Source organism: Tachysurus fulvidraco, chromosome 6, assembly GCF_022655615.1.
Source record: "Tachysurus fulvidraco isolate hzauxx_2018 chromosome 6, HZAU_PFXX_2.0, whole genome shotgun sequence".
NCBI lineage: Eukaryota > Metazoa > Chordata > Actinopteri > Siluriformes > Bagridae > Tachysurus > Tachysurus fulvidraco.
In genome coordinates, this window is record NC_062523.1 from 32,126,045 (window position 1) to 32,138,650 (window position 12,606).

Sequence of the window (12,606 nt, forward strand, 5' to 3'; positions counted from 1 at the left end):
CTGTGTGTATCCCTGTGTGTAACCCTGTGTGTAACTGTGTGTATCCCTGTGTGTAACCCTGTGTGTATCCCTGTGTGTAACCCTGTGTGTATCCCTGTGTGTATCTCTGTGTGTAACCCTGTGTATAACCCTGTGTGTATCCCTGTGTGTAACCCTGTGTGTAACCCTGTGTGTAACTGTGTGTATCCCTGTGTGTAACCCTGTGTGTATCCCTGTGTGTATCCCTGTGTGTAACCCTGTGTGTATCCCTGTGTGTAACTGTGTCTAACCCTGTGTGTATCCCTGTGTGTATCCCTGTGTGCAACCCTGTGTGTATCCCTGTGTGTAACTGTGTGTATCCCTGTGTGTATCCCTGTGTGTAACCCTGTGTGTATCCCGGTGTGTAACCCTGTGTGTATCCCTGTGTGTAACTGTGTGTATCCCTGTGTGTATCCCTGTGTGTAACTCTGTGTGTATCCCTGTGTGTATCCCTGTGTGTATCCCTGAGTGTAACCCTGTGTGTATCCCTGTGTGTAACTGTGTGTATCCCTGTGTGTAACTGTGTGTATCCCTGTGTGTAACCCTGTGTGTATCCCTGTGTGTAACTGTGTGTATCCCTGTGTGTAACCCTGTGTGTATCCCGGTGTGTAACCCTGTGTGTATCCCTGTGTGTAACTGTGTGTATCCCTGTGTGTATCCCTGTGTGTATCCCTGTGTGTAACTCTGTGTGTATCCCTGTGTGTAACTGTGTGTATCCCTGAGTGTAACCCTGTGTGTATCCCTGTGTGTAACTGTGTGTATCCCTGTGTGTATCCCTGTGTGTAACTGTGTGTATCCCTGTGTGTAACTGTGTGTATCCCTGTGTGTAACCCTGTGTGTATCCCTGTGTGTAACTGTGTGTATCCCTGTGTGTAACCCTGTGCGTATCCCTGTGTGTAACTGTGTGTATCCCTGTGTGTAACCCTGTGTGTATCCCTGTGTGTAACCCTGTGTATAACCCTGTGTATAACCCTGTGTGTATCCCTGTGTATAACTCTGTGTATAATCCTGTGTGTAACTGTGTGTAACCCTGTGTGTAACTGTGTGTATCCCTGTGTGTAACTCTGTGTGTATCCCTGTGTGTAACCCTGTGTGTAACTCTGTGTGTAACCCTGTGTGTAACTCTGTGTGTACCCCTGTGTGTATCCCTGTGTGTAACCCTGTGTGTATCCCTGTGTATAACCCTGTGTATAATCCTGTGTGCAACTGTGTGTATCCCTGTGTGTATCCCTGTGTGTAACCCTGTGTGTAACTCTGTGTCTATCCCTGTGTGTAACCCTGTGTGTATCCCTGTGTGTAACTCTGTGTGTAACCCTGTGTGTACCCCTGTGTGTATCCCTGTGTGTAACCCTGTGTGTAACTGTGTGTAACCCTGTGTGTATCCCTGTGTGTAACCCTGTGTGTAACTCTGTGTGTAACCCTGTGTGTATCCCTGTGTGTAACCCTGTGTGTAACTGTGTGTAACCCTGTGTGTAACTCTGTGTGTAACCCTGTGTGTAACCCTGTGTGTAACCCTGTGTGTAACTGTGTGTAACCCTGTGTGTAACTGTGTGTAACCCTGTGTGTAACCCTGTGTGTAACCCTGTGTGTATCCCTGTGTGTAACTGTGTGTAACCCTGTGTGTATCCCTGTGTGTAACCCTGTGTGTAACTGTGTGTAACCCTGTGTGTAACTGTGTGTAACCCTGTGTGTAACCCTGTGTGTAACCCTGTGTGTAACTCTGTGTGTAACCCTGTGTGTATCCCTGTGTGTAACCCTGTGTGTAACTGTGTGTAACCCTGTGTGTATCCCTGTGTGTAACTGTGTGTAACCCTGTGTGTAACCCTGTGTGTAACTGTGTGTAACCCTGTGTGTAACTGTGTGTAACCCTGTGTGTAACTCTGTGTGTAACCCTGTGTGTAACCCTGTGTGTATCCCTGTGTGTAACCCTGTGTGTAACCCTGTGTGTAACCCTGTGTGTATCCCTGTGTGTATCCCTGTGTGTAACTCTGTGTGTAACCCTGTGTGTAACCCTGTGTGTATCCCTGTGTGTAACCCTGTGTGTAACCCTGTGTGTATCCCTGTGTGTAACCCTGTGTGTAACCCTGTGTGTAACCCTGTGTGTATCCCTGTGTGTATCCCTGTGTGTAACTCTGTGTGTAACCCTGTGTGTAACCCTGTGTGTATCCCTGTGTGTAACCCTGTGTGTATCCCTGTGTGTAACCCTGTGTGTAACTGTGTGTAACCCTGTGTGTATCCCTGTGTGTATCCCTGTGTGTAACTGTGTGTAACCCTGTGCTGATTATTGCTCTTCATTACTAACCACAGATTAATCATCACACTTATGTTTAACGTGTAAGGCGCGCGATGAGGGGCGGTCCTGCTTACGTCATTTTGGGCACGAGGACTCGTATAAACAAACCGGGTCTGCGTTCCTGTCCTCGCGCATTCAGGTCACCGCACGCGACTTCACTTCATCCTGAGTTAAACACTTTTAACGGAGATGCGCGAGACGAGTCTGAGGGAACTTTACTTCCTGTGTATCATTGTCTGGTGTCTCACCGGGTTTTGTTCTGATGTCGGTGAGTAAACTAACTTTCCATTTCATTTTATTATTTTTTTTACGTTAAAGCAAAGTGTCTGAAAACAAAAAACACGGCAATAAAATGAAAAACCGATTAAGAGAAAGTTCAGTATTTAAGGTCGTGTGTTAATGTTCCTTTAGTTTCATCTCCAGCGTCATTAAAGCAACGGGAAGGGAATAATCAGGCATAATAAAGTCAGGACGTGTTTGTGCTGTCAGTGTGTGGATCTGTCATTAGTGTAAAGTCCGAACATATACTGATGTGTCAGACCTCGGAGACCAGGACCTAGGCTTAGGGGTAGGATTAGTGTAGTTTACAGAAATCATTTCACTTACATAGTTTTAATTAAATCAGTATTTAATACGATTCAAATCATTGCATGCAATTGGTCTAATTTGTAAACATTGTGGATGTGGTTTATTACAGTTTAGTGATAATAAACTAGTACAATAAATAGAGCATGTAGGTAATAAATATGAAGCTATTTTATTATGATGATATTTGACAGTGACGTTACTGAAATATTACCTGTTTCTGTTGCTTCTGTTGTCAGAATGTTATCCATTGCTAGACTGTGGAGAAGATGAAGACTACACACAGGTAAGTGTTGGATTTAACACCGTTCATTAAATACAGAGAGCAATTTATGTTCTTCTAACAGTCTTTAATTCTCAAAGTAATAAGAGCTCTTGTAATAATTTATAGAACGATAGTTATGAATTGATTTGGAGTCGTACAGCTATACAGTTTATTATAAGGTTTAAAAGAAGCCGTGTTGAGACGATCTAAATCACATGTGTACAGAAGCATCCTGCGGTCACACAGATATATCTTAAACTGGGAATGGAAGGTTCATTTACACACACACACATACACACACACAGTGGTGCTAGTATGGAGGTAAATATGAGGAAATATATACCCTTAGTGTTACTTTTACACTACATGTTACTTGGTCAATAAACTGCTGTTAACATAATGCTAATGAAGTAGACGTTGTATTGACCTCATCATGTTGAACTGATGTCTACAATACAGAGATGTCTTGATGGGAAAATAGTCAAGGACAGGATGGTGTGATTTTAGAGAAAAGGAGGAAGACGACTTCGAGCCTTAAACAGACGACTTAAATTCAACATCTGTCTATTTGGGGCTTTTAGGAAGAAGGGGTAAATCTGACATTTTTTATTAAATTAATTAAATTCAGCTCACACTTGATTGAAGCTTACTGTTCACACTCTGTAGTATACTTTCCTAAAACTCTTCCTGGAGTGATTTTTTCTTACTGCAGCAGTTCATCTATTTATAGTTACAACATCCACAAAATTGTGGAATATGCAGAAAGCGAGATCATTCCTGTAGTTACTTCTGTTATAGCAGCTATAAACATTCACCTCGCAAATCTCTTAATTTGCTGTCTTTAAGTTAATAAGAGTTAAATGTGCTACTGAGCCTCCTTACAAAAAACGTCAGCACATCAATGATTATAAGCCACGATCTTTAATCCGTTTATGTCAGGCTTAGATTATTTGGGGTCTCTGTCCCTGTAAATGAGCTGCTGATGTAGAAACTAGATCAACACCGTCTAACAAAAATGTTAATTAAATGTTCAAATTATACAGAGCTGAAATAATACTGGACTGGAGAAGACTTCTCTCTCTCTCTCTCTCTCTCTCTCTCTCTCTCTCTCTTACACACACACACACACACACACACACACACACACACACACACACACACACACACAGAGACACACCACAAATGACTCAAACTATAATGATCTCACCTTCATGGTCATATGTCAGGATTTCACGTCTTTTTGACAGCTGTGTTAATTATGAGACACGTTTTGAATTCTCACTTCAGTCCCAAACCTTTCAACATCCTGTAATACGAACTGTCTCACAAATCACAAGCAGAACTGATCAGATGAACAGAACCACATAAGTGCATGAAAGTTTGAAATCTGAGAATGTTAATTCAGTCTCACTGCTACAGTTTCATCTTTAAATACACCGTTAACTTTCATACTAAATTGTTTTATTTGTGTTCCACCTGATTATTTCAATTTCACCAACACACGAGCAGTGTTGTAATGTAACGGAGAATAAACACTTCGTTACTGTACTTAAGTAGAAATGTCACGTATCTGTACTTTACTATTTAAATTTATGACAACTTTCACTTTTACTCCACTACATTTCCGAGATAAAATGTAAACTTTTACTCCGTTATATTCCCACTAAACATCTTCGTTACTCGTTACTACAAAATAAAGTCAGCAGAAATGTGTGTGACTGTAATAAGGGAGGTTTGGTGTATCACTGCTCCTAGATTGTATTACGCTCCGCAGGCTGTACGGAGAAGCACAGGTACGCGCAGCGTGCACGGGCAGTCAGAGCTGGGGGCGTTTATCTATAACGGGGGCAACCAAAAGCAGTGAAATGTCACTATTCTTATTACTAGAGTTGTAGCACAAACTAAATATTAATGCAAACAATCCATTTAATACTAAATAAAAATAATATTTATTGATTTGATCTTTGTGAATATTAGTTTATTAATGACGTCATCCATCGGACACACTGTTTGTAGAGAATACACACACACATGAACTGATCTGAGTCAAGACTGACATCATTACATCATGCATAACATTTTGGTGTCCACTTTTACCATTTAATAACACCATAACTTTTGGCTTACTGTGTAGTCATATAATATATAATATAAAACTCTTCTTGTTTTAAATTCTCACTGAGGGATAAAACCCCTAAAGATGAAACCCTAGAACTGCCCCTGGTCTTATACCTACTGAAAATCACTGACATTTTACTTTTTACTTTTACTTCAAATACTTAAGTACATTAAATATCAGAAAATGACTTTTGATACTTAAGTACAGTAAATATCAGATACTTTAAGACTTTTACTTCAGTAATATTCTAAAAGGTGACTTTCACTTCTACTGAAGTCTGTTTCTAGTACGATACTTGTACTTTTACTCAAGTGTTGCTTTCTAGTACTTTATACAACACTGCACATGACCGAGGAACAAAGGAGTGAGGAGTTTTCTCTCACACAATTTTCTCTGACACTGGAGACTAACACTAACCCCACACTGTCCTGACACTGGAGACTAACACTAACCCAACACTGTCCTGACACTGGAGACTAACACTAACCCCACACTGTCCTGACACTGGAGACTAACACTAACCCCACATTGTCCTGACACCGGAGACTAACACTAACCCCACATTGTCCTGACACCGGAGACTAACACTAACCCCACACTGTCCTGACACTGGAGACTAACACTAACCCCACACTGTCCTGACACTGGAGACTAACACTAACCCCACACTGTCCTGACACTGGAGACTAACACTAACCCCACACTGTCCTGACACTGGAGACTAACCACTGTCCTGAACTAACACTAACCCCACACTGTCCTGACACCGGAGACTAACACTAACCCAACACTGTCCTGACACTGGAGACTAACACTAACCCCACACTGTCCTGACACTGGAGACTAACACTAACCCCACACTGTCCTGACACTGGAGACTAACACTAACCCAACACTGTCCTGACACTGGAGACTAACACTAACCCCACACTGTCCTGACACTGGAGACTCCTTCCATACATTTTACACAAACATCATCTTACAGAAAACGTCACTATGTTGATGAAGCTGGATGACTTTCCTGGTCTTTGTGTTTTTTCAGGGTTCGGCAGTGCAGAGCTCTCTGTGTGGACTGGTGTGGGGAGACCAGAACAAGGTGAGGAAGAGACCTGTGTGGAGCTTTCTGTTGTAGAACAGTGAACATCTACACTACATATTACTATGTGATATGTCTTGAACATGTGAATAATATTAAATATACTGTGTATTTGTGCCTTCATGTTCCCCAGGAGCAGATTCAGAATGTCTTCAAACGGGTTAGTTTGTGCCTTTTTTATCACAAGCTCCAGTAAATATAAAGTGATCTGCTAACAGCGTCGTTTCCTCCTCAGTTCTTATTTCATTACTCGAAAGCACGGAACTCAGTAGGCACTGTTGAGAGAGAGGTAATGATGAAGTTTAATCCCTTCTTTATTCAAATCTTTTTCACTCAAATTAACAACTGCTCCGTTTTTTCTAGTCTCACTCCGTCCACCCCTTGATGCGTCTTTCACCCAAGTTTAGTCTGCGAAGGAAGAAACAGCAACTTTTGTCGGTAAGCTCCATTTCAACTGTTAAATATCCTAAAAGCCGATAAGAAAAGAAACGATAAGAAAGAGCTAAATTATTTTAAATAAGGACAAATATATTGGCAAATAAAGCTGGATCTGATTCGGATATCCTCAGGCACTGATCCTGTGTATCAGTATCCAGGGTGAAAATGTAGATCAGGGGATAAAGTCTTTGTATTTCATATTTTATACAAGTATTTTTAAGATAAAAATGTAAGGAGCATAAAGTTTTTATTAAGAGTACAAGAAGTAACTTCAGTATTGCTGAATTAACCAAAAGGAATAAAATCATTACCTTCATTTCTCATCGTATTTTAGGGGGGAGAGAAAGTGATAAAGAGAAACCACAGAGAAAAGAGAGCAAAAGAAAAAACAGCTATATATATAGTTGTGCTCAAAAGTTTGCATACCTTGAAAGAGATTGTTAAACATCGCCATATATTTGGAAACTATGGCTGATAATGCAAAATCATTTCCTCATATTTAAGGATCGTGGTCATGTGAAGTCATTAATTATCACACAGTTTTTTTTTAAAACCTAATGATGACTGAAATCCCCTAAACAACCTGATCTAAAGTTTACACCTCCCCGAATGTTTGGCCACATTATAAACACACAGGTTGACACACAGGGCTTTAAATGGCTATTAAAGGGACGTTTCCACACCTGAGACTCATTGTAATAGTAATTAGTGTCTGTACATAAATGGTCCTGCTTAATACGGTAGAGGAACTTTATAAAGCAGGAAAAGGAAATAAAAAGATCTGAACACTTTAAAATGCCAGTCAGTGCTGTTCAGACTCCGATAAAGAGCTGGGAAATAAGAGGTTCTGTTGATACTAAGCCTCGGTCAGTTAGAGCAAGAAAGATCTCACCCTCTACTACCAGGAGAATTGTTCAGGGCGCAAAGACAAAACCCACAAACACCTTGGAGAGAAATACAGGCTGCTGTGGAACAAAGAGGTGTTTGTTGTGTCCGCACAATATAGAGGGACTTGAACATAAATGACCTGCAAGTTGTTACTGCTCCCATGCCACAAAAATACCCTCCTTCAGTACACCAGACAGAACCTAGACAAGACTCACAGCTTCTGGAGCAGTCATGTGGAGACTAAAACTGAACTTTATAGTCACAACCACAAACACTGTTTTTGGAGAGGATTCAACGGCAAGGAACAATTAATAGCAGGATGAAAATACTGGCAGGCAGGGGTGTGTGGGGTGTGAGGGGTGTGAGGTGTGTGTGGGGTGTGTGGGGTCGTCCACAATGCTGACAATGATCCAAAGCACAACACAATCACAGTCTTCTGACATCAGTATCAGTCAGACACTTAGGGAGATCTCAGACGTGCAGTTCGTGCAGGACAACCAACAGATTTACAGGAACTGCAGACATTTTGCTGAGATGAATGAGCAGCTCTACCACCTGAGAAGGAGCTCTTGCACAATTATTACAACAGACTGCATGACATCACTGATGCTAAAGGGGACAACACACCATATTCAGAACGGAAGGTATGCAAACTTTTGGACTGGGATTATTTCCTTATTTTCTTTTTTATGATGTTTAGTTTGATAATTGTTCTGTTCTGTTACGCCTCACATATTCACTTGAGCTCTATAAGAAATAATGGTTTTTTTTTTTGCATTTTCACTCATGATTTCTTTAAAATGGCCGACATCTTACTTTTGAGCACAACTGTAAATAAAAAATAAAGAGATAGAGGGTAACGGAGTCATCGTGAGTTCACACTGATGGTCTCTCAGTGGTTTTGGGATGAGGCAGTGATACTTTGCCTCGTCCTCACTGGAATGCTCTGTAAACTGGAAAGAAGGTCAGCGTAGTTTTCTGCTCATGGATCGATATCAGTCATCACCTGATGTGTCCAATCTACTGATGAGGAGAGCAGGTGATAAAGATACTGAGACTTTTCTTCTTAGCTCAGTCAGAATCATTCAAACCATCTGCAGCTCAGACATTAGAGAGCATCTGTTATCTGTAGTGATGTTGAACACAGCTTTGGTGAAAAGCTGAAATTCAATCTGATCTTAAACCTGTTTTAGTGACTTTGTCTTTCTCTTAGAGACACTGAAGATGATGTGTGATCACTCAGACACAGTCTAAGGTGAGCGCTAATAGTTATGGTGCTGCTTTAATAATATTTTGTAGATACAAAATGTTTATCATTGGCAAATCATCCTATAATAGGAATAAAACAGAATAAATCAGTTATGTTGATGGTTAGATGATGAGACAGTTAGATGTTTTCTTTATGACCTGCTTAGCACAAAGGTCGTTATGAAGAATTTCCTGACAATTTTTAATGTTATGAGAAACTGTAGTTTCTTCTGCACTGAAGTCATCAGTCTCATTAACAGAAGGAAGTGCAACATCACATTAATGTAGTGATATAAGAATAATACTAAAAATCATAAAGATACTTCTCAAAATGCTTCCTATTAAAATATTTACTTGCTCATCTTTATTATTATTATTATTGTTGTTGTTGCTGTTGTTTTGTTATAATGTTAAACAGCACCACACAAACATCCTGGATATTTTATCTGCATTTATTAAAACAACATTGTTTTTTTTTTCCATTGCTAAATCTTTGTACGTTAAACTGTATGTTTGCACATGGACAAATTCATTATATGGATCATTTCATCAGATGTTCACAGATGACTCAAGCCAGTTTTCTCAGGAATGGAAGCTTTAAACCATTAAACCACTTCCGTAAAGCAGCTCAGTGTGATGATAAACGTAGGAAGCCCTTGATGATTTATTCACTGATTTTCAACCTTTGGAAGCCAGAAACTCCTCAATAAATAGAAATGAGCCCAGTAGAGTGTGAGGGACTGGGATCAGACTGAGACACTAATGTAAAAGGACAGAAGCAGCTCAGCTTACGTCCCATGTTATAAATGTTAAAATCTTAAGTTAAGACTTTCTTTTCTGATCGCTTCTTGGTTGAATCATTCTGAAAACTTCAGGCAGATCATCTAGCAGTAGGTAAAAGACCAATCCAGACACAGAGGGGTATAATACCTAAAGTTAGTGATTAAGTGCCAGTGTACAAGTGCGTTCCTGTTTAAATGAAACGTTTTTTCGTTTCCCTTTTTTCCCTACACAGATTTAACTGGATGTTCAGTGGGATGTTGATGTCATGTGGACTGTAACAATCAAACCTGTAAATAAATTCAAGCTCATGTGCTGTGTTTGATTTCTCTTTTGCTCATTCACAGGCACTAGTGTGTGTGTGTGTATCACTACTGTATAGTATTAAAACAAACACAGCATAGATATATAATTCAGGTTTACTTTATGATAACAGCCAACAGGAACAAGGTTGTAAAAAAAAAAAGATTTTGACAAAATTTTGTTTGGCATCACTGCAGTTTGTAATCATCACCACTAGAGGGAGTAAATCCCTAGATGAAGAGGTTTTAATAAAAAGGTCAGTCATGTCTTTCAGTCCTGTTTTTAACGTGTATGTGACACACACCCACAGATGAATCCACGCCTCAGTTTGAGGGAAATTCATTGGAAGAGGTGATGATTTAGACAAGAGATCAAGTTCACACAAGGTAGAAAGTAGAGGACATGCACGATGGAGTTACGGATGGGAAGTCAGCATGTGTTCGTTAAATACACTACTGAAATGCAGACTGTTTTAACTGTCCAAATGTCTTTAGAACTGAAAAAATTAAACCTATCCCAAATCAGTCATCATCAGATTCATCGCTGTCTTTGCGGGTCGGTGCTGAGCAGCGGACAGATGAAATCAACTGGTCCTGGATCTGTTTCCTTGGATTTTCCTCCAAGTCTGTTTTCACCGCACCAGATTCAGCCAAACGCCATTCCAGCTCTGAGGAACAAAACATTATTACAGGAGGGACAATCAAACCACACGGAAACACACACACACACACATACACACCATCGCATTTGAGGTTCATTCCTCCAAACACAAGTGGCCCGATGAACTGCGCCTTCATCTCTCCTTCATGATAAACAAAGATGGTCGGCAGATTTCTGTCCGGATAATTAGCGATACACGTTGTGGAGATTGACTTCAGGAATTTAGTGTCTGGAAACTTCTGTGCCAATGAGGCCAAGTGCTGATTGATCAGCGTGCATAAAGGGATGCTGGGAAAAGTAGAAGGATCACATCTACATTAGATCACAGTGAAATTCTCTCTTTGCATATCCCAACTCTGGAGGTTGGGCTCAGATCGCAGGGTTCACCTTGATACAACTCCCCTGGAGCAGTGAGGGTTAAGAGCCTTGCTCAAGGGCCAAACAGTGGCAGCACTAAAGCTTGAACCCCGATCAACAACCCAGAGCCTTGGGACTGCTCACTAAAATTATTATTGTTAAAACAATAAAAAATATATTTTAACTATGTATAAGAAACATATAAAGAATTTGTCTTGAAACACACACACACACCCTTGTTTGTAGAGATGCAGCACCACCCAGATCTTGTCTCCGGCCTTGTTTACTTCCTGAACATAGTCTTGACCTGAAATCTCCTTCACTTCACCAAATACATTCTGCAGCTGCTTCGCTTTCCACTCAGCGAGCCTCTTCTGCCTGACAAGTGACGGAAAGAACACAACATCACTCACACTGTGAGGTCCAAAGGTCTGAGAGCACAATGAAAATCTGGGATTCATTTTTCCGTTTAAAACGTGAAACAAACAGAAGAACTGTGACATAATTAAAACAAACAATGTCGATATTCACTAGTTTCAGTAATACGTGTTTAAGGGCCCATCATATGTGAAGGTAAAACATTCACCTGTACATCTCAATGGCAACTTCGTCCTCCTCGCTGAACTCATCCTCATTGTCCTGCAGCTCCTCCAGCGTCATGTTCTCATACGTTTTCACTGCAGGAAATAACAGTTTACATAGAACAGCTAAACTAACGTATATTAAATGATGTTCCATGTTGTGACTTTTAGTTTTAAAGCCTCACCAACTGACTGTTGCTGAAGGATCTGCTCCTCTTCCTCATCCTCCTTCTGGATCTCTTTAGGAGGAAGAATCCCCTTCTTCCTCAGGATGTCGTTCCACTCGGTGTCTTCATTTGGGTCCTAAAGATAAACAGCTGTTAGGTTCCGGTACCATGGTAACCACATTCAGTTTGGGAACAAAGTGCTTTATCTAACCCATTCAGGTCGTATTAAAGAAACAAAGCGGTAATAAACACGATATAAACACGACATAAACACGACATAAACACAAACCTGCATGTTTCGTTCCTCTAACTTTTCAACACGGAACCAGAAAGAGCGCCGCTTATTTCGGTCCGACTGGAAGACAAGTCCACGAGTTAACAAACAAACACAAACACACAGCTTTTATATTATTACAACATTTTCTTGAGGTCGTTACTTTGTGTTCCGTTCAAAATACACGTGCAAATAAATCATATAGCACCTCGATGTGATAAAACTGTGCGAGAGGCAGCGTGTTGTTGCACGGGACGATAATACTGTGAGAACCAACATCCGCTCTGACCATATAAGGACTTTTAACAGGAGTTTTGCAGCTCGTGCTATTCATAGATATGTACCCCTAGATGTCGCCATGGCTACGGCAGGTCATTGGCACGAATGCGTCAACAGAGCCGCCATCTTGGAACAGGACACCCCCTCCTCTTTAATGCATCAGTGTCAATGTAGGCAAAGAAATAAAACCATGAATGCGATTTTCTAGATTTTTTGGTTCGTTCCAGCGGTCAGACATTTATTTATCATAAAGTC

The 12,606-nt window shown here is 40.7% G+C and overlaps 2 protein-coding genes across 6 annotated transcripts in view; one reads left to right on the top strand and one right to left on the bottom strand.

Annotated features, from left to right (window-relative positions):
* nms (neuromedin S) overlaps positions 1–10,043 on the top strand; it is an 11,007-nt gene extending 964 nt beyond the window's left edge. Inside the window, exons 2-9 of one of the 5 annotated variants that reach the window (XR_007140928.1) lie at positions 2,326–2,579; positions 3,136–3,182; positions 6,323–6,376; positions 6,510–6,536; positions 6,612–6,665; positions 6,740–6,814; positions 8,896–8,957; positions 9,504–10,043. Coding sequence is in view for 3 of the 5 variants with exons in the window: in XM_047815344.1 (XP_047671300.1) it covers positions 2,501–2,579; positions 3,136–3,182; positions 6,323–6,376; positions 6,510–6,536; positions 6,612–6,665; positions 6,740–6,814; positions 8,918–8,956 (375 nt within the window). In the remaining 2 variants the exon portion in view is untranslated. The remainder of the gene's footprint in view (positions 1–2,325; positions 2,580–3,135; positions 3,183–6,322; positions 6,377–6,509; positions 6,537–6,611; positions 6,666–6,739; positions 6,815–8,895; positions 8,958–9,503) is intronic. The other 4 variants (XR_003440471.2, XM_047815344.1, XM_027145468.2 and 1 more) reach the window with 4 other exon arrangements.
* Positions 10,044–10,137: 94 nt separating this feature from the next.
* Positions 10,138–12,379, bottom strand: pdcl3 (phosducin-like 3). The gene is made up of 7 exons (XM_027145460.1): positions 12,281–12,379; positions 12,088–12,153; positions 11,817–11,934; positions 11,637–11,727; positions 11,285–11,428; positions 10,773–10,981; positions 10,138–10,700 (listed from the first exon to the last, which is right to left on the bottom strand). The coding sequence occupies exons 1-7, from the start codon at positions 12,362–12,364 to the stop codon at positions 10,555–10,557; spliced, it is 858 nt and encodes a 285-aa protein (XP_027001261.1). The 5' UTR covers positions 12,365–12,379; the 3' UTR covers positions 10,138–10,554.
* Positions 12,380–12,606: the final 227 nt, after the last annotated feature.

Bases quoted from the DNA above. Each gene is read 5' to 3' on its own strand.
- pdcl3 (XM_027145460.1), bottom strand. From the start codon at position 12,364: ATGGTCAGAGCGGATGTTGGTTCTCACAGTATTATCGTCCCGTGCAAC. The intron at 12,154-12,280 runs GTGCTATATGAT...CTTGTCTTCCAG, and splicing joins CACAGTTTTATCACATCGAG to TCGGACCGAAATAAGCGGCG. The intron at 11,935-12,087 runs GTTTGTGTTTAT...GTTTATCTTTAG, and splicing joins TAGAGGAACGAAACATGCAG to GACCCAAATGAAGACACCGA.